The 24,695-nt window shown below is 36.4% G+C and overlaps 1 protein-coding gene across 1 annotated transcript; it reads right to left on the bottom strand.

Moving 5' to 3' along the window:
• Positions 1 to 506: 506 nt before the first annotated feature.
• LOC137581331 (uncharacterized) lies at positions 507 to 6,046 on the bottom strand. The gene is made up of 2 exons (XM_068295558.1): positions 4,967 to 6,046; positions 507 to 4,905 (listed from the first exon to the last, which is right to left on the bottom strand). Exons 1-2 carry the CDS (start codon positions 5,936 to 5,938, stop codon positions 595 to 597), a joined length of 5,283 nt encoding a protein of 1,760 aa, XP_068151659.1. The 5' UTR covers positions 5,939 to 6,046; the 3' UTR covers positions 507 to 594.
• Positions 6,047 to 24,695: the final 18,649 nt, after the last annotated feature.

Raw genomic sequence — 24,695 nt, 5'->3', positions numbered from 1 at the left:
TATCTCCATGTTGAAATGCTTTTTATTTTATTTTTATTTTAAGCTGCCACATCATAAGGAAGATTTTCACCTAGTTAAGATCCTTAAATTTTTTTGTTGTCAGAGCAGAGGAAAATGTTTTATAAAAAAAGAAGGAAAAAACAGAGAATGCAACTAAAAAGCAGCAGCAAATAATTTCAAAGAAAGTTGTGTGATTTATGTGCAAATATAACAACACAAAAGCAAGTCAAGTTTTACGACATACAAAAAGAATGGCAAAAACCAGGAACTAGTGCTGAAGGGACGAGGGGATACGGATGATGAAGCCTAGAGCCAATGGCATTGCAAGTGGCAATGAAGTAGGACAGCAGGTAGAAAATGAGAATTGCCATTGCAGCTGCTTCCATCTGCTGCAACAACTCAAACTTGCAGGACAATGAAGGGAAGCTGCTTAGTGACAGCTGCTTTGGTAATAGATGTCGAGAAATTATGGTGACACAACAGAAGAACAGAAAACTCTCTTCTCTTTGTGTACTTGAAATTTTTTTTATTTAATGCAAACTCAAGAATTAGGTAAGAGTAAAAAAAAGGGAGAGAATTGTCAAGTGATCATAATTAATTCACATTTTCATACATTCTGGGATTACGTTGAATACTTTCCTCCATTATTTTCTTATGCAATTGTTCCCAATTCTCAACTTTCTGCAGGACATCGGGTATTACATCACGCACCTGAAAGCGATTGATTTCGGGTCCATCGCGTAGCTCAATATTGGTTTTAAAATTATAATTGGGCACATAGCCATTGATTTTAAGGAAATGATCAAAATAGAATGGAATAATTTGCTCTTGCATATTGTCGACAACCATTAGAGAGTCATGGGTCATGGTCTCGCCAATTGCACCGTCCTCCTTGAAGGCTCGCATAAAGTTGCGGGTATGTTCGGATATAACCGGCGGTAATTTTTCCACTTTGACAATGCGTTTCTTCGGATGGAGGCGTGGCAGGCGTCCCACGCGACGTTGCGGTTTGTACGGTGGTTCCAAATTTCGGCGTACTTTCTTCATTTCCAAATCAATGCGGCGCTCCACTTGATAGGCCTGAGATGAGAGTTTCTCCAGATAACGACGACGTTTGCGTAAATTCATTTCTACCTCGCGCACACGATTGATATCCATTTGCTCGAACTTGCTAAGAATTTCAATTAGCACATCACTAATGGCGGCCACCATGTCGGATGAATTGGGTATGGCATCGCCAGAGCCTCGCACATTGGCGGGCACAATACGACGCCAGACTTCAGCAAGAATCGCACGATTTTTATTGAAGCTCTCATCGGCAAATGAATTTGCTATGGGCTTATCCAGATAATGATGGACACGATTCTCCATTTCGACGGCTCGATCTTCCATGAAATATTTCTTTGCCGATTTACGGGCCACATACTCCTGTTTCTCCTTCAGATCCATGGCACACCAATCGATAAAGGTCTCGAGTCTTCCCTGCAGTTCAGTGTGAATGGACAAAGTGAAATGCATTTCGAGCAGTAACATAAAAGTTTTAGTTTTCAAATTCTCAAGGCCGTGAAGAAACGCTGCAGCATCGGGAAATACTTGAAGTATGGGATGCAAATTTCGCATGTAAACATCATAGTAAAATGCTCTTATGGCCCAGGCATCATCTTTATCACGCACACGTATATTCACTATGGCTCGCTTAGCAATGGACTCGTCATACGATTCCAGTTCCAATTTTTCCTCTTCATCGTCCTCTTCAGTCATTGACTCTAAATCCTCCTCCTCGTTTACATCATCGGTGGCGTCAGTGTTCTTATGACGCTTCTTCTTGTTTACCAAATGTATCCAATCGTTCTCCATGCGCCACTCTTGATCACCCATCAGATAATGGAAATTCTGCAGCATTATGCAACGTATCCAATGACCCTCTATGAAAACAATATCCATATTGAGCATCATTAGTTCACGTTCCAGTCCACGATATTCCTGTTTCAATCGATCAGTTGTCTCATAATAAGATTTTACTTCATAAACCATTGTCATGGCTGAATTGTATTCTTTTTTCTGCCACTTGGCAAAGAGTGCTTCATAAAGAATCTTTGTATTCTTCATATTCACCCAATGACGTTCGTTCATGCGATCATAGATCTTTGTACGAACCATTTGTCCCTGAATGAGTAGCGATTCGTATTTAAGACGCATGGCCACTTTGAGCAGTTCAATGCCAGATTTAAAATTAAATGACTTAATTGTGGCTCGACTTCTTAGCTCTTCTATATAATTTTCATCCAAATCGGTTATAACTGCTCCATAGTATTTTTTTGGTCCGGGTCCAAGAAGAGTATTACGTACATCTGGCACGGGAACTTCTAATCTCAATCGTAAGCCATTGCGTAGACGTGAGCTAAAGGTGAAAAACTTATCCTTTGGACCCAATAGAGCAGCTTGCTCTTTATGCTGACCCGAAAACGGTAATAGTCGATAGGGATTCGCTTCTTCAGCATCGACATCTATGATTTCTGCGTGAAAGCGAGAGCGACGCATTTCCTCAAAGGGCACCAAAGGTTTTCTTATATACTCCAAGGGCAATTTGGTCTTGCCTTCTAAAATCAAAAAACTGCCACTGTCTGATGACAAATCAGTGCAATCTGAGCTACTGAGAGAGCTCAAACAGTTTTCTATACTCTTAAGATCTTCTTCGAGTTCAGATATAATTTTCTTACGATCCACCAATAGACGTTCTTCACCGGGTTCTATATCCTTTGTCTCGTAAATAGCCTCCCGGGTCTCACGCAGAAAATCCAAGTACTGCCGCCGTCCAGGAAAATCCACTTGAGCCAGTTCCTCAGGATCGCGTGAATGGAAGACAAAATCATGCTGATGGCACAAGTCCTGAACCACCTCTTTAGCTGCCTCTTTCTTATCTTGTCGCGTTTGCGTCAAATGATCCTTGATTATTTTATCGAAATTATAGTCAGGCATGGTTAAATCCTTGTCGACATATTTGGCACACGGTGGATTGGCCTTTTCAAACTTTACTATGGGCACCTTTTCCTTTTGTATCACTTTGGTAGTCTCTGGATAAACGCATTTGGTTTGATAGTGTACATGAACGTTTTTCACTTGCGTGGGTGACCAATGATCGTGATGATGTCGAGCCTCTAACAACTCGGTGTACGGACGTTTTTTGGTACGTACATTGGCAAACTTTACCCGATCCGGTGGCGGCTGCTCGAGCATGGGCAATGAGTCAATCAAGCATTCATTAAATTCCGAAGAATTAACACGTTCGCCCTCATAGTCTCGCCTTCGTCGTGGATGTATCATGAGAGTTCTTTCGCGATACGGCGGAGCTGGCATATTGCCACGATAACGATAGGGAGGCTCTGAATTTCCGCCTCCAGTTTGACGACGAGGGTGATCATTTTCATCATCCAAAAGCCGTTGGGTTGTTGTTGGCATAGAATCAAGCCGATAATTATACTCACTATAAAATGGCTCTGGCTCTGGCACCCAATCCAAGTCGACCTCTTCCTCTTGCACCTCACAGGGATTTGCAGCTCTCAGCTGTTTGCTCTCTACACATGGAATTCCAAGTATCTGCATACGTTCACGTTTCTTCTTCTGGTGATTTGCCTTTGCCATCTTTTTCTTGAGCTCAATGTACTCCAATGTGGTATTCACTTTTTTCGCATCCACCATCAGATCATAGTTTTCGGATAATTTTCGATCATCAGCGGGCACTACTGGCTGCTCGGGAAAGACGTAACGAATTAAATTGAATTTCTTAACTTTGTATTGAAGCTTGGGCGCCACAATCTTAAGATTCTTGCGCAAATGTCTATGATAATGCTGACCCAGTCGCTTGCCAATGAACTCTTTAACGGCACTGCGACGCTCTCGTCGATGAATGAACAATGGTTCTGGAGGGAAAAGATTCAAATTCGGATCATCTGGATCGAGAACCTTTGTAATGCCAGTCTCCACATCAAGTTTAATGGGTTCTTTGCGGGGTGCCAACTGATTCAGCCATTCATCACGGGTCAGGCAGCCCTTCACTGTGCGCTTACCCTCCATTTTCTGATGTCGATGAAATTTGCCACGCAAGCCATCACCATGCTTGAAATGAAATCCTCGCAATTGAAATTTCTCACCTATTTTTCCCACTTTCAGGTAGTCTTCATCGTCACTACTTTGTTCACTGGGCGAAGATCCCAGACTACCTAAAATACTCTCCTCGCAACGCATCTGTTGCTCCACATCTGGCATTTTCTTTAATTTACCGGTTCGCTCCAAGTAGAATTTTTGGGCAATTCTTGCCTTATCCCTTGCTATGCAATTCTCTCTGTGCATCACAGATTTCAGGCGTTCCGTTTCCGTTAATGTTTTAGGAAAAACTTTGCGTTTTCTAATTACCGGCTTAATGTCGACATGCTTGCGAAAGCTTCGCTCGATGGCATCATCGATAACTGCCACATCGTTTTGCAAATCCTGTTCAGCCACTATACGAGCTTGCATCTCCTTGGCGGCTGCCTCTTGCTTCCTTTTCTCTTCTTCAAGCTCTGCTCGTCTCAGTTTATTTTTCAAGTAAATTTCTTTGTAGCGTTCCTCACGGCGTTGCTCTTCTCGTTCGATCTTATTCTTATTATCCGGCTTTTCTGTACTTCGATAGAGTACACTAAAACGGGGAGACCTAGGCAAACTGTTTTCCTCGATTGGATCATCCTTGATGTTGGTATCAAATCTTGCTGGTACCGCCGTGCGTTCTTTATCTAATTCGGCTTCCACTTTATCCTTGGTTGTTTTCTGCGTTTCACGTCTCTTAATGTACCGCTTGATACGCCAGTAATGCAATTGATTTTGCAAATCCACTTCATCCTTTTCATAACAGTTTTTATAGTCCATGCCCTGGTTGGAAAATAATCGCATGTTAAGGCAGTAAGAGACATTCAGTTTGCAGAATTCGTACCTGAAAATCCAGACCCAAAGGATTCTGGACGTCTAACACCTCACAAATATATGTTCCTGATGTCTCTGATCCTGCGCTGGCACACAAATTGTCGCCATGTTTAACCATTTTGCTAATCATATCGTGTTCTTGGTTCTTTGAGAGTGGCTTATGACGCAGGGCAGCCGGATTGATTAGACACTTGGCCTTGCGTGGATCCTGTGTCAGAAAGAATTTTTGCCTTGCCGCCGTTAACTTGGCCAATTGTTCGTAATTTTCTGGACAACGACCAATACGGGCACGCGGGGCTCCAGCCACATAACTAGCCGAACAAGCCTTTTTCCACTGCGCCCCATTAAATTTAACTGGTTGTTCCGATGGCTTATGCTTAGAGTCGAGCATTTCTAAAGAATTAACAATACCACGAAAACGATTTGATTCACGTTCAATTGTCGCTCGCCTCGTACCGGCCGATATGGTGTCACTGGTTGGAGTGCAACTACCTTGACGCAATTTCACTGTCTCAATGCCATCACGAAAATGTGAGTTACTGGAACTATCGAGATCTCTTGCGGTATGCCGTGCAATCACACTTTTGCCGCACTCATCTCTTTTGTGGAGTTCCGTACGTTTAATATTCGCATCCGGAAACTCAAGATTCTGTACGGTCAACTGAGGATCCGAATCGCGTTGTGAGAAATTGATATTCTTGAATTTTTGTATAGTTTTCTCCCTCTTAGTGATTCTCTCCGGATGTTTTCGTGGAGGACATAAACGTTTACCCCTTTGGTCGGCATTCAGTGCTTTTTTGACTTGACTAGTTCTCTGTGCGCGCTGCTCTTCGGGATCCTGTGTAGCCTTCCTTTCACCCTTCATATTGCTACGAAGCGGTTTACCAGATGCCTTGTTAGTCAGACCTTCACGGCTGCTTAGAGGAGAAGTCGTATTCGGTGATGCATCGTCCTTTTTTTTGGCAGCGAAACGGGCCTGCATGATGGAAATAAATTTACGGCTATTGGGAAATGATATTTATTTTGATTCTTCTTGATTGCTACTGAATATATGCCATATAAAATAAAGTTTGAGTGCTCTGAATTTATTTTGACATATTTAACAATACCCAAATTTCAGATTTGAACAATAGCTAATCAACATGTTACCATAATATTTCCCAAAACTGAATGTTAACCCTTTTGCCCTTCAGATATACCATTATTTATTTAAAATCTAAAACATTGGAAATTGTTTTTCTATTTTACCTTTTTGTCCTCGCAAACTGTTTATAACTTCAACTTGCCTCAACTTGTTTTTTTTATACCCTTGCAAAAAGGGTATATTAATTTTGGTCAGAAGTGTGCAACGCATAGAACGAAGCATCTCCGACCATACAAAGTATATATATTCTTGATCAGCACGACGAGACGAGCCATGTCCGTCCGTCCGTCCGTCTGGATCAACGCAAACTCCTCCTAGACCGTAAGAGCTACAGAGCTGAAATTTTGCACGTAGGCTTGTATATACTGCAGGCGTTGTATATCTCGGATTCAGCCGGATCGGACCAATATATCATATAGCTCCCATACAAACCCCAAAGTCACGAACAGTGACTTTTCTCAATAACTTCGTTATTTTCTATGCTATTGTCGTGAAACTTAATATTAGAGAGTTTACTACGCCTATAAGCGACTATGCCAAATTTGATCAAGATCAGGTGACTATATCATATAGCTCCCATAGGAACGATTGGTCGAAAACAGTGACTTTTGTAAATAACTTCGTTACTTTTAACGCGATTGCTTTTAAATTAAACATTTCTTAATTTAATATATATGTTAATGACTGTGCCGAATTTGATAAAGATCGGGTGACTATATCATATAGCTCCCATAGGAACGATCGGTGGAAAACAGTGACTTTGATCAATATCTTCGTTATTTCCTATGATTGTAGGCCTTTCTTTCTCAAGCTTAAGCCTTTTTAGATAAAACGTTCTTCCACATTGATGGCTAATAGGTAAGGATAGAGTTACCAAAAAGTTGCAAGGGTATACAAACTTTGACGCGGTCGAAGTTAGCCCCGGCCCTCTGGTTTTCTTTTAGGCAGTCCTAAAAGCTGGCAACAGTTAATTGAAATTCAAAATTCACACAATTGCCCCCTGAAATGCGGCTTCATTTTGCGCAATTTCCGCACTTAAAGTGCCATTTTATGAAAATTATTATGAATTATTTGTTTATTTAATGAAACAACAGAACATAATGGAAATGTACGAAAACGGCGTGGGCGTCAGCTAAATGCTGAAACAAAAACAACAATCATTGCGCATTAAAATTGACGCACGAATAGAAAATGTATAACAAAAATTAACTTCATTTCCGCTTGGCGATACATAAATATGAAATTAATATGCCACAAAAGAGTTGAGCGGTTGCCATTGGGAATACAATTTACCTTTTTGTAAACTCCCATCCATTCATTTAGCCATCTAAAAAACACACCCACATTATCCCCGGCACCCCTTTTCAAAATTTGTTGTAAATTTCAATTAAACTGGCACCAATGTCAGGGCTTAGTTTGGGTGACTTATTAGGCTGACTGACTGACATATGTGCGGCTATAAAATGTGGAAATGAGGAAAATTTGTAGCGCACTGCGACAAGCTAAAAATGGAAAACAAGTCAATTTTTATGGCCTACGGTTGGTTGTGTTGTAGGAAAAACAAAAATATATATGTATGTATTGTAAAGGTGGAAAAATTTGTAAGGAACTCGCTCTACCCTATTGTTCTAAGAGTTTATTTAAGTAGGAGTTCTAAAATGAATGGAAATCTGCCTTGAAAAGCTATAAAAAGTGAATTTTTAAATTATCTTTTGTTTCACCAACTCAACCTACAGAAATTCTTCACCCTCGGCAAACCAAATATACCCACTACTTCAGCCACGGTATTAGAAAACAAAAGTAGAATAAAAACACAAAAAATATATCTATTGAAGAGCAAAGTATCTAGAGAGCAGGTGGAGAGAGGGTGGCACAAATGTTGCCAAGAATTGCAATAAAAAAAATAACCATGAACGACCGGGACAGAAAATATTTATGGATTCACAGAATTGAAAAATATAACAACAAAATTAGATTGGCAAGTCAATTGATAAGGGGAGAATACAAAAATAAAATAAGTCACGAAAATGATTTAATTTTTAATAAATAAAAAATCAATTTAATCAATTTTATATTTTAAATCTCTCTTCTGGTAAGATTATTTTAATTTCTTGCATTCTTTTCTTTAGTAGATAAAAAAAAAAAAAAATTTAATTCAATTAAGAGTTTGGTCTGGGTTTATTGTGGGTAGAGAAAGAAAAAGATTGTGCGAAAGGCGAGTCAAAGTTGCGCTTTTTTTTTTGCACTTTTTACACAATTTTTTCTTTTTTTTTTTTGGGAACATTTTTGCTTGGTGCATTTTCTACCTTTTCCCTCGTTGCATGTTATATGCTCCTTCTACTGCTTTTATTTTCTGCTTTTTTTTTTTGAATTCATTAAAAATGCATTCTCAGCCTCCAGAGCAAAGCAGAGGAAAGCAAAGGAAGCAAGAAGAAATTGCTTAAATTTAAGCAAAAAGTTTCGAAGGCGACGCCAAATTTGCCATATGGCCAGAAAGTCTGCAAGGTATTTTCTCCCTTATATTTTGCTTCATCTTTTTGTGTTGTTATTTTTCTTTCTTTTCCGTAGGTAAGAAGTTCTTAAGGCAGAGCAAAACACACACACACACACACACACACACACACACACAGACTCTTGCACACACATACTTGGGGGCAGATTGCAGCAGCTCTTTAAGATGCAAAAGTTAAACAAAATCTTCGTTGGCTTAGAGAGGTGGCCAAATGAGATGATGAAACAATTATGAGATTTTCCACGAAAGTTCAGTTAAGGATTTTAAAGAAATTGTTCTAACAAGATATTCATTTAAATCGAACTGACTGAAATAAATCGAAATGGACTGAAAATATTAATATAAGTAATGTAATATTGGTTTTAGTTAGTCACAAACTAAAATACAAAAAATTCATGAAATTCTGTTAATTTTGAATTATCCAAATGCAATTAGGTATTATAGGAGTCCTGAGAAAGTTTTATATATTTACTATCTGTTGCATATTTTAAGGGACAAGGTACTACAATTTACTCCTGATTGCTATTTCTATTAAATCTGCTAATTAGTCAAGAAATCAAAACTTTTAACCCTAATAGTAAGTATCCTAAATACTTTGACTACATATCAATATATGTATTCTACATATATCTATGTACATGTGTAGGTAGATATGTATGTATGTATGTAGGTTTATAGAACTTTTACACCGTCATCTTTTCCTCTTCACTTTTCTCGCTTCCTTTTTTTCACGCGATGCAAAAGTTTTTAATTGAAAGTTTTAAGCCGTAATTGAAGTTTGCCCAGTGCCACGTCCAGCTACCTATCCACCTCCTGGCTACCCACCCCCGCACCACCCCGACTTCTCTTTGGAAAGGGGCATGTAATATGGCTGCCTTTTTGCCAGCCTCTTCATTGCACACACTTTGCTGCCTTTGGTCCAGCCAGTTTACAGCGCTCTAAAGCGTTTTATCCACAGAAACCTGGTCGAAGTCGAAGCACTAGAGTGAAGCGCAAATTTGCCTTCTGGCCCAGGTATGAAATAATTATAATTTGCAAAAATTTTACTCCGACCGGACGTTGTTTAATTTTGTGTGCTGAAAGTTGTTTAAGTCGAGGTACTTGGTGCGATTCAATTTTTTCCTTCTTCTTTTTTTTTTTTTGTGAAATTTTCCCCGTTTATGAGTTAAATTTTCGTCTTTTTTTTACACCCAAAATTTTGTGTTTTTCTTCATTTATTTATTTCATTTTTTGCTGATGAATTTATGCCGAGGCCTCGTGTCGTTGCACTTTCCGGGAGGATTCTGAAGTTGAGTTTTTGTGCTTTCCTTTTCTTTTTTTGTGGCATTTATTTAATTAAATGCGTTCACAGCGCTGGCGTTGCTCAGTGTAGTGTAGTGTAATAATAGCAATATATATACATATATGTACATCGAAATATATATAGGAAGCTGTAACCCACAGAAACATCAACTTTTCGAATAGTTTTTTGGGATTTCTCATGGCTATTTATTTATTTTTTTCTCTGTTTTTGGGAAAACGAACAACTTTTAATAACCAATTGCCAGGCTGTGTTAAGGGATAAATAAAATTATTTAAATGCCATTAAATGACTATCTGAATACTCTTTTATGACTATCAAAGAAAGTTATGGATAAACAATACATTTTGGAGTTTACTTGTTTTCAGTTCTTCCAATTTCAAAAACTCCTTATTATGTATAAAAATTGAACCAAATTTCTTGCTTTAAAATAGTTAGGGGTTCAGCCAGCCACAATTAACTATTTTATTTGGAAACATTATTCAATTAATATAAAAAATAATTTACATATTATATTGGATTAATTATTTTGTCATTTTCCGAAATAGGATTGAATTGATAGTAAGGCTCTGCCTATAAAATAAATAGCATATAGAAAATAAAAAACAAATACTTTCTGCTTCAAGTATTTTAATATTTCTGGGATCGAAATTATTGGTTCATATGTCTGGCAATTTTTTGTTGTCTTGGCCATATAGAATTCTTTTTCAGTCTGTGACTACCAAAAGTATTTCAACCATATTGTATTGTTAATTAAATAAAAATATTACATTCGCTGCGGGAACCTCTATCCATACATTTAATATTATTTTTGTTTGTACATTTATACTCACACACACACAAACACACACTTACGCACACACAAACATGCCCGGATGTTGTTCCTTGTTGTTGTTGTTTTCATATAAAATTATTCATTATTTTTATGTGTTGTTCGAATGAGTTGACTGTACAGCAGCAAAAGCAGCAGCAGCAACAGGAGCAACAGGAGCAACAGAAACAGAAGAAGAAAATGTCAGTTTTTAATTAAATTTTCACGGAAGTGCAGGCCACATTAAACGGAAATGTTGAAACATTTAAATGCAAACGACAAGCAGCAACAAAAAAGTATACGAGAGTTTACCCACTGACCATCTCTGGGGCAATGAATGGATGTATAGTGCGTGTACAATCATCATCCTCTAGCGACCTCAGAGTAAACAATCATGGATGACGATGTGTCATCAAAAGTCTTTGCCGCTGCATTGTCAAGTTGTTTGGAAAGCAGTCAACAAAACCCTTTGTATGTACTCAATAAATTAATCATATTAGTATAGTAAAAACGAGAAAACAAAAGAACATCATGCATCATTCAAGGCCCATTATTATAAACCCCTAAGAACAGTTTTTGTGATCCGCCTAAATCATCTTAACTCATTTCCATTTTCGACAGTAACTGTAATGATGGTAATTGGTACTTACCGGATCATATGTAAATCTTAACTGGGATATCGAATTGCCCACATATTTCATTATTGTTGCATTTAGGTGAGCTTCTGCTACACTAAACAAAACCAACAAAACGACAATTTCCGGTACACGAACAACAACAATGGATATAATAAACGATAATAAATGCATTGGAAATGCACAAAAACAAATTTTTATTTCATATCAAATGTTTATTTATGCAATAATGCAATGACAATTAGGCCAATTAAATATTTATTTTTACACTCTCTTGTCATCTCATTGGATCTCTATTTGAAAATTGTTCACATTTCACTTATTTGTTTTGCTTTCATTTTCCAATTGTCTGATTTTGGAGTAGTTTTCGAGTTGTTTAATTTTCATTTTTGCAATTGGTCAAATAAGCAAATAAGTAGTACAATAACTAAATACACATACATCTACATATAAACATATAAACATATAAACATACATATATGTATGTATGTACGTATGTGTGTATATATAGTGTGGGGTTAGTACACTTGTTTGGCTGTTCAGAGTTTGTTAGTTGGTTAGGGCACTTTGTCAACTACAAACAAACAAAACCAAAAAACCCAAAAAGAAGTGTCCAAAGTGAACAACAACATTAAATATAGAGAAAAGCAAACAACAAACAAAAACCACAAAAATTAATTAGCATCAGCAGTGAAAGCTGAAAGTCGATTAATTCATTGCCTAGTAATAGTTTAATAGTATATTTTGGAATATATTTTTACAAAAGGAGTAAATCTTTGGTCTAGTATTAATAAGTTTAACTATGCTTCCAGAATCTTTCACAAGATGTATGTACATACATATATACATATATTTGCATAAGACATTTTCTTACAATTTTTATATTAAATGTTTTTCCTATATGCTTTTGATTGTTAAGTTTAAAATTTGATACTGACATAAATTTCTGAAATGACTGTATTTTTAATCGTTATCAACATATTTAAGTGATACACATTTTCCCCTCGATTGCTCACTGACATTTTCCTTAAAGCCCGACAATTTCAATTTCATATAATCCATTCCCATTAAAACGGAAAACAAGGGGGAAAAAGATTCAACTGCTGCATTGAAAGAGAACAAAACCACAAAATTATTATAACTGCTACTGCAGTTGCTTTTTACTGCCGCAGAATAAGCATAAATATGGGCAAAATAAAATTGGTTGAAAAAAAACATCAAAAAAATAAAATACAAAATTAAAATTAATAAAATGTGATACAAAATTAAAATACATAATGAAAATTTAACTTTAAATACACTGCAAAAATGAAAACTTTAACAATATTGTCACGTGGGGACGATTAATAACACAAAGTTTAGTATGATCTTTAAAGCAATGTTTTATATATCTGCTTTATTTATTTATTTTAGTTATTAGAAAATACCAATTGAATGCCTTGTAAATATATCAAAATTAAAAGAGTTTTCAATTAAACAAAATGTTTTTAAGCCAATTCTCCCCCATCAAGACTTATTGATTTCATAACTATTTGTTTAATTTTTAGATACAATTTTAAAGTTTAGTCTTAGGATAATAGTTTTATCTTGGGAATTTACTCTAATGTTTGACTTTCTTTTAATGTATTCTTCATCTACTCGTATTTAGTCCATAAGAGAGCAAAGTTTCTTTAATGCATTTAATCATAACAAACTTGTAAGTTTCTTGCAAGTTTAATCTATTTTTCAAGGCAAATATATTATGATCTAGGGTTAATCTCCCCCTGAAAGTTAAGAGCGGCATAAGTTACTAAATGAATGTATTTAAATTCATTGTAAATTGTATGTCTTTATAATAATTTTCAGTGTATTTTGATTATAATCCATTGTACACACACCACAACAAATGCCTTTTAAGTCACACACACACACACTCACATACATTGCCAAACAAACACCAAGTTGACAAAACTCTCTAGTGGCTTCGTTCAGCCTCACTTTCCCACTTCCACACATTCCCCCTCCATGCTCGTACAGACCGTCAACTCTGTGTATGTCTAGTAATATGCATATATGTTATTAAAACCATTTTTAATTGAAAATTAATTGAAATATCAATTGCAATGGCATTAAAATGCATCGAAACAGTTACGCACCTAGGCACATTCTTCTCTTTCCTCTCTGTCTCTCTCTTCCGTCCCCTTCGTCTACAATAATCTGCCCATCATTATGTTGCCATTTCATTCGCTCAACATAATTCCTTCTCGAATTTATGCATTTACAATTTATTATCATTCTTTCTGTATATGTGTGTATATAACTGTGTATGCATCTGTGTCTGTGTGTGTGTGTGTGTGTGTAAAGATAATTTGTAATGCTTTAATATCCCAAAAATTGCATATCATATATAAGTAAATATGTACATACATTTGTTTATGCGTCTGTATAGATATGTATATGTATATATATAAAACATATTCATATGTCTCTCCATTTATATTATGTATATAATTAGTCAGTCATTCGAGAGTACTCACTGTAGTTGAAGCTTGAAATCAATTAATAATGCCATTGTAATTTGCAAAACTTTGAATTTCGAGTGCTTTTGCCATAAATTAGCCAGCGAGAGAGACAAACTACATATAATTGAATTAAGCGGATTTACAAAATTCGCATTACCTGTGCTATACACACACACACATACACGTTCACACTCAAATTTCTATATGCATGTACATACTTAATTGCAATCATATTGACCTAGGCAAAAGTGATTATAAATTTGGCATTACAAACAGCAGCGAAAGGTTTTGTTGCATTTCCTCAATTTGTCAAATTCATTAATAAAATGCGAAAACTTTTTTACATTAAAACTAATAGTATAATTTTCTAATTACTTTAGCTTAAGTTTAAACGATTGGATCAACTACCAAGTAGATACATTTTATGTTAAACTGGTGACAAGCAGAATTTTTTTTCTAAATAACATGATCATAGTTATTTGAGTCTATTTAGGATTTTGGGGTCAGAGGTATGGATGAGTATGGGGATTATAGAGATAATCTCCTTATCTAACTTGGGGAAAGTCTTTTTTCGCCATTTTGCTTGATTCTTAATGCTTCAGACTTTGAGTAAAAACGGTCAAGTTGTAATCATACATAGGTTACCTTTACGACGTAAAAAAACAATGAAATAGTGAAGAAATACATATATATATGTATGTACATTTCATGGTCACCATCTACTATTCCTAGAATATAATCTCTTTATGCAAAGAAAACCTATAAACAAATTATAGAGAGAAGAAAAAATCGTTGTGTTCAAATTTCAACTGCAGTTCAAATTCGGTTGGGAAAAGGCATAAAAGCAATGATTCTTCTAGTTTGTAAGTTAGGTGAAACTGTTTTGCTTCTCGAACAACTTTTGATCCAAACTACAGACTAAATGTTAACCGAAAGAGGACAAAAGTTAATTTCAATATTTGAATTTGAGTAACAAACATTGGTTGGTCCAAAATCAACTGGCAATTAACCCATTAATTTGACTAAACTTACTCAATTTAAGGCACACACAAACACAACTTAAACCACAAATAAACGCTAGAAACAATTTGCAAGAGTTTTACCCAAAACGATGGCAAACCTCGAAACTTAAAAATCAACACAATGAACCCGAAACCGGAAAGAAGAAATGCGCCATAGAGCGTAGCACTTTAACCACATTTTAAGCACATTTAAATACAACAACAAAATCAAATGGGTAAACGCAAGGACAACGAAGACAATGAATTACAGAACACAAAAACGAACAATAAAAAAAAAAAAGAAAGAATGAAATGCGGATAGAAAGAAAGAAAAAGTGTACGGACATGCCAAAAGGACAACAACAATGATGAGAGGAGATGAAACCAGACACTCTGAGAGTACGGGAATGGTCGGACCAAAGGAATGGTATACAAGAAAAAAGATGAGGATGAGTCGGCATCCACAACAGGAGAGCAAATAGTACTACAAGCAATTTAACATTATTTTAATGCCATCCTCTTTTCGTCCTTTTGTCTCAGGACTATCGAGTATGGCCTCCCACGGCCCCCCCTTTTCTTTTAGCATATTTACATGCGTGTTTATCTGCCATGTAAGTAGTATATACACATATATGTATGCTGTCTATCTATGTGTGTGTGCACTATATATAAAATAGAGCGACAGTTATCTATGTGCCTCTGTCATGACCGCCTGTTGCGAGGTACACCAGCAGAATAAACTGACACAAGCACACACACACACAAAGAGAGACACACGCAATTGTAATAGTGTGCAAATGTGTTTGTCATTTGTCTTTTTAACGCCGAACTGCCTTTTGAGTGTGTACGTGTTCCATTTTGCCAGGGCTAGCGGCAAGCGAAGGGAACGGAGATGGTGATGGGGTAGAATGGTTGGACAACCCGCTGCGACTACGACATTTTGACTTCCGGCGGAAGTGCGCATTAAAATTGCCATTAGCCTGGAAGGTGGAGAATTTTGGCAACTGCCAAACAATAGGCGCGTAATTTGGCTAAGCTCAAGAGAGAGACAATAGGACAGAGACAAACCGGAGAGAAGGCAAGAGAGATCAGGAGAAACAGAGCAAAGCATGAAAAGGAGAGCTAAACTGAAGCAATTGTCCTGCCACTTTGGCTTTGCCAACCAAATGATGGGCTTTAGCCGGACCACAGAGTCCTCGAAAAAGAACAAAAAACAAACAAAAATTGTATTTGAAAAATGGCAAATCTTTCTTTTTCTCAGCAGGAGCCATCTACATGTAAAGTATGCACAGACAAATACTAATTTTAGTGTAGACATAATACAATTTTTTATAAGTCAATATCATCTAAGAGATAAAGTTATGAATGTATGTATGTGTGTTGCCGTTTTCCGTGGCAATTTCATATTTAAATTTTAGAGAAGCCATTGATATCTTCCATTAATGTTTTTACCATCAAGGACTTTAAGGTAGCTGATTATTTCTGAATCAAAAAGAATTAATTGGGTGACTTGCTAAGGTTTATATGTTTAGTTTTTTCCTTAATTGCGAATTTTAAAGAGAGTTTTGTCTACACTTTAAATCTTAAAAGAAAGGGTAATTCGTTAAGCTCTGTTGATCAGAAAGAGTTGTTTAAATGACTTTGCAGAGTTTCGTAAGCTGCTGCTCTAGCACATTAATCCAGTGATTTACTTCATCACACACACACACACACACACACACACACACACACACACACACAAACATACACATGCACACAATGTAACTTGTTTTCCTGACTATTATGAATATGCAATGACATAAAATACATTGCTTTAATGCAATAAATTCAGGCAGCATTGGTTTTTGGCCATGGGTTGATTAAAAATCACGCATACGCAACGTTGCACAATGCTTTATATGGAACTCTCGATTCTGGTGTTGTTTTTTTCTTTTTCTTTTTTTTTATATATCATCGATTGAAGCGCACTTAATAAGTGAAAATGTGCGTGGCATATTAAAAGTGACATATTTAACAAATAGCTTGTAAAAAATATCCACACACACACAATATTATAAGCCCATATACATGTATGTATGCACATATATATTTATAGGTATGGAAATTAAAATAAAACGTCACATCAAGAGCTGCCATATGAATATGACAGACGTTCAGGAAAGAGTCAGGAAGAGAAAAGAAACAGAAAATAAAAACAACAACAAAAAACGTGAGAATTTATGACATTTTTATAAACACAGAGCAATCGCGATTTTACTCCTCTTTTTTTTTTGCTTTTTGCAACATTTTTGCACTTTTGCTATTGCCATTAATTATGAACAAATTAATTAAATTAATTACTCAGGCGTAAAGTGGAGAATGGAGGTATTAACAGTATAGTTCAGCATTTCCTTCCATATATAGACATATATGTATATATATATTTATATTCGCATTAACTTTTGTGCGGTTTATGTAAATATTTATGCGGACCCGCTTGGGAAATCGGCTTTGACAATGCCTCGTCGATTCCAGGGCCAAACTCTCCGAACCGTGCATTCCCTTTGGTTAAATTTTAAACAACACTTTTATTTTCCCCCCCCCACAGCTACTGCTGTTGTTGTTTTTTGTGTTTTTCCTTCCGCTTGAGCATCAAGTGTTTGCATAAAGTATGGAAAAGTGTTGAAATGTGATGCCCAGCGGTAAATATCATTAAAAATGCACCCCTAATTAGTGGGGGAGAATGTGAAAATAAAAAAATAAAAACAAACCACACATTTACTTTCCTGCATTGTCTCTGCTCAAGAAGGGTGACAACATTGCAGTGAAACAAAAGGGTAAACTTTTAGCCAACTGTGTGCAAAAATTTAGTAAGGAAACTGCCACACAAAATCTATTTAAAAAGGTAAAGGAAAAATAATGAATAAATAATGTGTTCATGGTTTCGAAACTTTTTCTTCACTTATTTCTGGATAAATACTTGTATAAAATTCGAAGAAACTTTAATATGCTTAGTCTAAAAATAGTTTAATGAAATCCAGGACAGATTTTGATCAGGCATACTGAAGTACATAGATCATTAAAACTAACTTTACCTTGGTTTATCTTCGAATTGAATCTCAAATAAACTGCTATAATCAACTGGGCAACCAAGGTTAAACTATTGTATTTAAGCTTAACTTCGAGTCAGTCATAATTCGTGTCGAGTTCACCTTTCTTGTAAAGTTTTTAATACAAAGGATATATCAAAAAATGAAAACAGTTTTATTGCCTTTAAGTAAGATTTTGTCTTATCCTTTTTAATAAACCTTTGTATAAACTAATTTATTTTGAAGCTATTTAACATGATGAGTTTTAGTTTCGATATGGTAAGTCGGAATTTTTGACTTTTTATTTGCGATATCACTGTTCGATTTTGGATGTAGTTAAATTCCAAACCGTTTTCACTTGCTTGTTTGGAGTATAATATTGCTTTCTGCTTCATTCTTATTTAATAATGAAACCATATTTAGCGGTTTTATTAGCTGCATCCACGCGCAAACACCCAAACAGACACATACACAAATCTTTTCACACATGCATACAAAAAGCCAAGTGCAATGAGGCGTATGAGTGATTTGTGTTTAATGCTTACAACATTTTAAGTGCTTTATGGTTAATGCCACTTATGGTTATCATATTGAATCAGACCACAAATTACAGTTTTAGAAAATATAATTGCATAGACCATTTGAGCTTAGCGCAATGCTAAATCACAGAATGAGCCTATCAAAGAAAGCCAATAGCAACAACGACAAGGAGCTCAAAAAACGAACTAATTAAAATTACAAAATCCACAAATCATTTTCAGCAAAGAGAATTATGTGGCTTAAAAATTAATAGCACATAATACAGCAAACAAATTGCCATACAAAAGGGCCGCTTGTGGATGAGACAACTCTGGTGAGGAGAGGATGGCAGAACTTCAAGGGGATATTCTAAATGTATCAATTGGCTTATGTATGTACGTACATACATACACACATACATTCATAGTGGGAAGGCTTTACTCAATTTGTTGGCAAACGTAAACAATTTCAAGTCGAAAGAGCACAGCAGCTTGATAAAAATCTATTGCATACTAATAGGCACTTCAATTCAATTCGCTCACTTAGGCCAGGACATGTGTGCGTAGCTGTATGTGTGAGATGGTGTGAGTCTGAGCGCACAATGTGCATGCGTGTTTGTGTGAGCTTGTGGGTGGTTATAGATGTATGTTTACTGCACTTTACAATGACCCATAATAAAGTTTGTTTGCCGCTCTGCCAATTTGAACATTTTATGTTTGCCTAACGATGCCAGATCAAACATCTGATGCCAAAGAGCGCAAAGACAGGTAGAGAGAGAGAGTCAGACAGAGAGGGAAATATAGGAGTTTAAAATGAAAGAGAACCCCAAATCATTCACTCTCTTTTACACAAACACCTTTCGTCAAGTTCACACAATGTTACGCATACGCCACGCTTCACATTCACCTGCCATTACATTCGGTTGTAGGGTGAATGGTTGCCCTCTGAAGCAAAGCGCATGCCATACTCTCTTTGTTTTGTAAAGAAAGAGAGTAATTTCTTAAGAGAGCGAGCCAAAAAATTGTTGAAATGGGCAGCACTTGAACGATTTAGTATTTTTGTCAGTTACAATTGAAAGACGGATTTAATGATTTCAAAAGAAAATTTTAGAAAATGAGTTTATTATATAAAAATGGAAAATCTTTAGTCTTTTTTAGTATATTATAATCTACTTAATATCTGGGAATGACATATTTTGTAGACACTTTTAAGTAAAAAGCTAACTAGCGATTGATCCAGAGGATATGTTTTATTAATGATATGTTTTGTTGAACTAAAGTTTAGCCACTTAAGATGCGATTTAGTTTTATCTACATCGTTTTAAACTAAAACACTTTAAAATCAACGTCAACTAATCCAGGCTTTTCAAAACTTCAAACGCATGCTAAGGACTTCAACACCCAATTGAAATTCTAGACATGGACTATTAATTAGCCATTTTGCATGCCATTTCAATGCCATTTCATAGGAGTTAAGCATCAGTGAATGGTTTCGTCCTAACCCGCCAACAACCTCTCTCTCTCTCTCTCTCTTCCTATCTCTTTGAAAATATCCACAGAAACATATGGGCAAGCTGTCAAAAGCAAGTACGGTTCCACCCATCATCAATTTGCCACCCGATGCTCACCTGCTTATCTAACTAGATTTGCATAGATATGTATGTGTGTATGTACATACATACATATATATGTGAAAAAGGGGTGGGTCCACAGTGCGTATGAGTGACATTTAATTAGTACGACATAAGCGTCACCATAAAGTACACTTCGAATTGTATTTATTTGCAAACAAACATGGCAGCTAAAATATCACACATTCTTCCCCTTTAACTCCCTTTAAAGAAAAAGAAGAAGAAGCTGAAAACTTTTGTGGGTGTTTACACACATTTCACACCGCCAAAAGCACACACACACACATATATATATACACGCCCTCGCACCCCACAGTATATGTACATATGTACATCCACTTGAACAAAGTGTAAGACATTTATAAGTAAATATTTATAGCGCTAGGAAGGAAACAAAGATGGAAATCCAAGGGAATGTAAGAGACAGAGAAGCACAAAACAAAATAATTACAACATAAATTAAGCAAAATAACCGCAAACGCGTAAATGTTACTTCTTGACTTATATGTACATATACACACACTTATGTACATACATGCATATTGTTATATACCCAAAAGATTGGCAAATGTGTGATAAGGTTAATATATAATGCCCATTCACTATTTAACCTGACAAAAACGTTTTGAAATCAAATACGCCGTCAAGTAACCTTTAAACCAATTTGACAGCTATAAAGCCTTAGTTAAACGATTTCAATTTAATGCCACAGCATTAACAATAGACACCAAGAACACAATGAATAGATTGCCTAATAAAGATCAAATTACTTGCAAATTAATTCTATGACGTCCATTTAAGTTTTTTGGAATAGAAAAACTAAATCACTAAGGAAAAAGCTTTGAGACATTGAGACAAGGCATGATGTTAAGATAAGCCCTGCCGATTTTGCTATATCATCAAATTTAATTATATTAAATATACATTAATCGATTATAATATAAGCTTTAACTTTAAACTAAGATATAACCCACCTCAGCCAATAAGAATCTTGGTTATATCGGATCATTTGTGTTCCGCCAACCTCAAGTGTTCTTTTATGACCACATCTATTTTGTAACCTTAAAAAAAAGTACGTTTTTTGATTGGATTTACTAAGCAGACGTACTTACAAGATGTATTAGATCTTCTGCCAAACTCTGGTAATTCACATAATTTTACCTTAACGTATCATTATATAAAAGAAACTTTTTCCACTTTTGTTTTTCAAAGTATTTGCTAAGCAAGTTTGAAGAAAGTTGTATTTTAAGATATTATATTTAACACAAATATGAAAATTATGAGCATGAAAAATGTGAAAGTTATCTGCATGGAAGAAATTCCTTATATATCAGGAAGCAACACAGAAGACTCTTTTCACATACAACCAAATGAAGCCGCACTTTTCTTGCCAAAGAAGCATTTTTTAATTAGACAAAACTTTCACCTGCAGCTGCTGCCAAAAGAAAGAGAGAGACACTGCAAGTGAACAAGAGCGAGAGAGAGGCAGTTAGGCATTCTGTGGGTTTCATTTTGGGTTTTTTTTTTTTTTTTTGAAGGTGAAGGTACGTCGTTTTGGAATTTGACTTCTTTTGTGCCCTTTCCAACTGTTCAAAACTGCTTGGCACCCGACCAGCAAACAAAGTTGAAACGAAAAAGGAAGTCAGAACTATGCAGCAGAAGCAACAACTCAAAACAAATTTTTGTCTGTCTGTCTGAGGGAAGAAAAGTGACAGCATTGAAAGTCGCGAGAGAAGCACTTGACGGAGGTCCTCCGACTAGATACTTCTTCGGCTATGCCATCCCCCCTCCCACGGCCCCCACGCACTCACCTTATTCTATTATTTTTTAGCTATGCTTCTTTTCAAGTGCGTGGGAGTTAAATGGAGTCGGCTTATAAAGCAACAACCCACCAACAACACAGCGGACCCTTATTATATTTCATTTGACATTTTACTTTTTTTTTGTGCTTGCTTGCTTTTTCTCTTCTTTTCGCCACACGAAAATGAGTTGAAGATGGGCAAGTGGAATGGGTAAAGGTGTGTATACGAGTACATGAATAAGTTAACTACCGCACTAATGTACATTTGATGTACTTTTCTGACTTGGTTGCCATGCCGAGGGAGTTGGAAGGGGCGAGGTGGTGTATAGAGATGATAGGTAGGTACGTATGTTTGTATGTAGGTGGTCTTCTTTCAACCAGCTATTTATATTGAAGCTTCCTTCTTTTTAGCAGGCGCTACCACTTCGTCAGCTCGTCTTGCTTGACAGGTGCCACAAGGCAGCCATCGTTTTCCTTCTTGTCGTTGCCGTCGTCATCCTCCTCATTCTTGTTGGTGTATTGAAGTGGAAGGTGTTGTGTGCGAGAAGTTGCGATGTATTTTGTTGTCTGACTTTACCCGGTGTCTTACAGTGGTCAAAAATAACCGATTATTAAACTAGCAAACAAATCATAAGCAACTTAAATACGCTTTGTTAACTAGGATACTTTTGGAAAAAAAACAAGTTACAAGAACAAGTTTCAAAACTTAAACATTGTAACACTTTTTTCTTATATATTTTGAATGAATTTGCAGCTTTTCCGGTAAAATCAGACTTTCAGATATGTATTATCTTTCTTTAATATTCCATAGTACATGGTTGCTTTTAAGCATTTACCTTAAAAAATTGTATATGCATTATATCAACTTATATTCAATTTCCTTACTTTTCACTTGACTTCCCTACAAAACACGCACACGCGTCTGTTGCGTATGTCCCAAGGCGACAGGAGTGCCTTCGCCTTTTCTTCCTCCTCCGCCATTTTGCCTCCTTTCATCCCAATGCCGCAGTTGTCACCTAAGCGACAATGGCAACACGTTTATTAGCTTCCTCCATTACCCTCCGCTACCCTTCCTGCCAATATGCTGGGCCTACGTTTGTCAGTTGAGCATTTGAAAATTTTCAAATCAAATTAACTTGCTTTCATTTCAGCTGGAAAAAAAAGTAAGATATGTATAGCATACATTTCGGGGCATTTTGTTTCCTGTATTTTACGTTCGTTCTTTGTGAGTTTTCTTACGTTTCGTTCGTTTTTTGTTCAATTTGTATGTGAAATTCACTTTTGTTGTTACATTTTTCTCTTCATTTCCTTTGAGTAATTCAAAACCTGCATCGACAACAGAAAACAGTGCAGCCAGAGAAGACGATGGATACAACGCAAAAGATGTACATCCTGAAACTGGGCCCTGCCGCCTTCGGAGACATATTTGTCAGAGCATTAAGTTTCACAGGCTGCCAGCAGTTGGCGTTCCCGTCAGGAAAATGATTTTTATTAAAATTCGTTCACAATTACTGAAGTGGATGGTTTGCAAAAGGTGGCTGGTGGGGAGCGGAGAGATGAACTGGGGGCGCGGTACCACCTGGAAGACGCAACCGTTTCGCTTGTTTGGCTTTTATTATGCCTGTCTGTCTGCTTGGCTTTCCTCCCTGGACTTTCTCCTTGCATCTCCGTTATTTCAGCTTCCCATTCCCATCCCTTTCGCTGACGCTCGGCATGAGTAATGTACACGACGGCTTGTGTGTCACAATTACCCAAAGGGATTTGTCTACCACCCAGACCCCCTGAGTCGCTCCCATTTACCTCAACATCACCTCTCGCAACAGTCCCCTTTGTGCATGCCACAGCAGCATAATGCCAGCATTATGAGAAGAGCATACCAAAAAAAGAAATCTTCGCATTATTATACACTTTCCCGTTTGCCATGGAGTTGCGTTAGTTCTTTGTCAAGTTTGCATACTAGAAATACGTACATTCCAAGTCAATCTGACTACTACTACTAACTAGTAATCGAATAGTCTAAACTCAACCAATATGTTCATTTTTTTTTTTTTTAACTTTACGTCAGAGTATTTAAATTTTTAGTAAAAAATCTCTAAATAAATTACACCTTACTGCTTATGGTTTTCGCTTTGTCTTCTTCTCTGGCGGTGCTTTTATTCAGTTTTCTCTCCACATCCAGCATATAGAATAATAAGTGCAACCAACTGAGCAGCGTAAGCCACCTTCAAGGTATTTTGACTTAATATTTAAATTATATTTTAATATTTTTCTCCAAACAAAACACAAACGCGCATACGAATTTAAAAACAAAACAGAAGTGAATGAGAAATAGAAAGAAAGCAACACAAAAGAGAAGCCGCCCTTGAGCTTTTTGCCTCTTGGCTTACTGTGCGTATGCGTGATTTGGCTTTTAGTATATTTTTGTAAAATATTTATGGCATATTTAAATATTTTGCTGCCATTGCCTCGTCTAGACTATTGAGCAGAGTCAAAAGAAGCTTCAAGCTAGCAACTTTACAAAATGTAAATAATAACAAAAAAATTTGTTTCCTTCGTCCAACCACCACCACCCACATACATGAATGTATGTATGTAAGTATGTTGATTCGGTGTGTGGGCGAATAACCTTGAGTCCACTGGCACTTAAAATGCACTCAACCAAAATGCCGCAAATGTAGCCAAAAGCTAAAAAGAGCCTCTGGCCAAAATGGAAAATAGTAAAAAGGTCATTTAAAGAAAGCGTAAATAAAATGAAAATAAAATTAGCAACCGAATAAAAAATAAAGTCGGTAGAAATGGTTGACATAAAAAATTCTA

The sequence above is a fragment of the Drosophila tropicalis genome, unplaced genomic scaffold (genome assembly GCF_018151085.1).
Source record: "Drosophila tropicalis isolate 14030-0801.00 unplaced genomic scaffold, ASM1815108v1 contig_845, whole genome shotgun sequence".
NCBI lineage: Eukaryota > Metazoa > Arthropoda > Insecta > Diptera > Drosophilidae > Drosophila > Drosophila tropicalis.
Note: the sequence above shows the minus strand (reverse complement) of the source record. Positions and strands in the feature narration are given on the sequence as shown.

Bases quoted from the DNA above. Each gene is read 5' to 3' on its own strand.
- LOC137581331 (XM_068295558.1), bottom strand. From the start codon at position 5,938: ATGCAGGCCCGTTTCGCTGCCAAAAAAAAGGACGATGCATCACCGAAT. The intron at 4,906-4,966 runs GTACGAATTCTG...TTTTCCAACCAG, and splicing joins CTTTGGGTCTGGATTTTCAG to GGCATGGACTATAAAAACTG.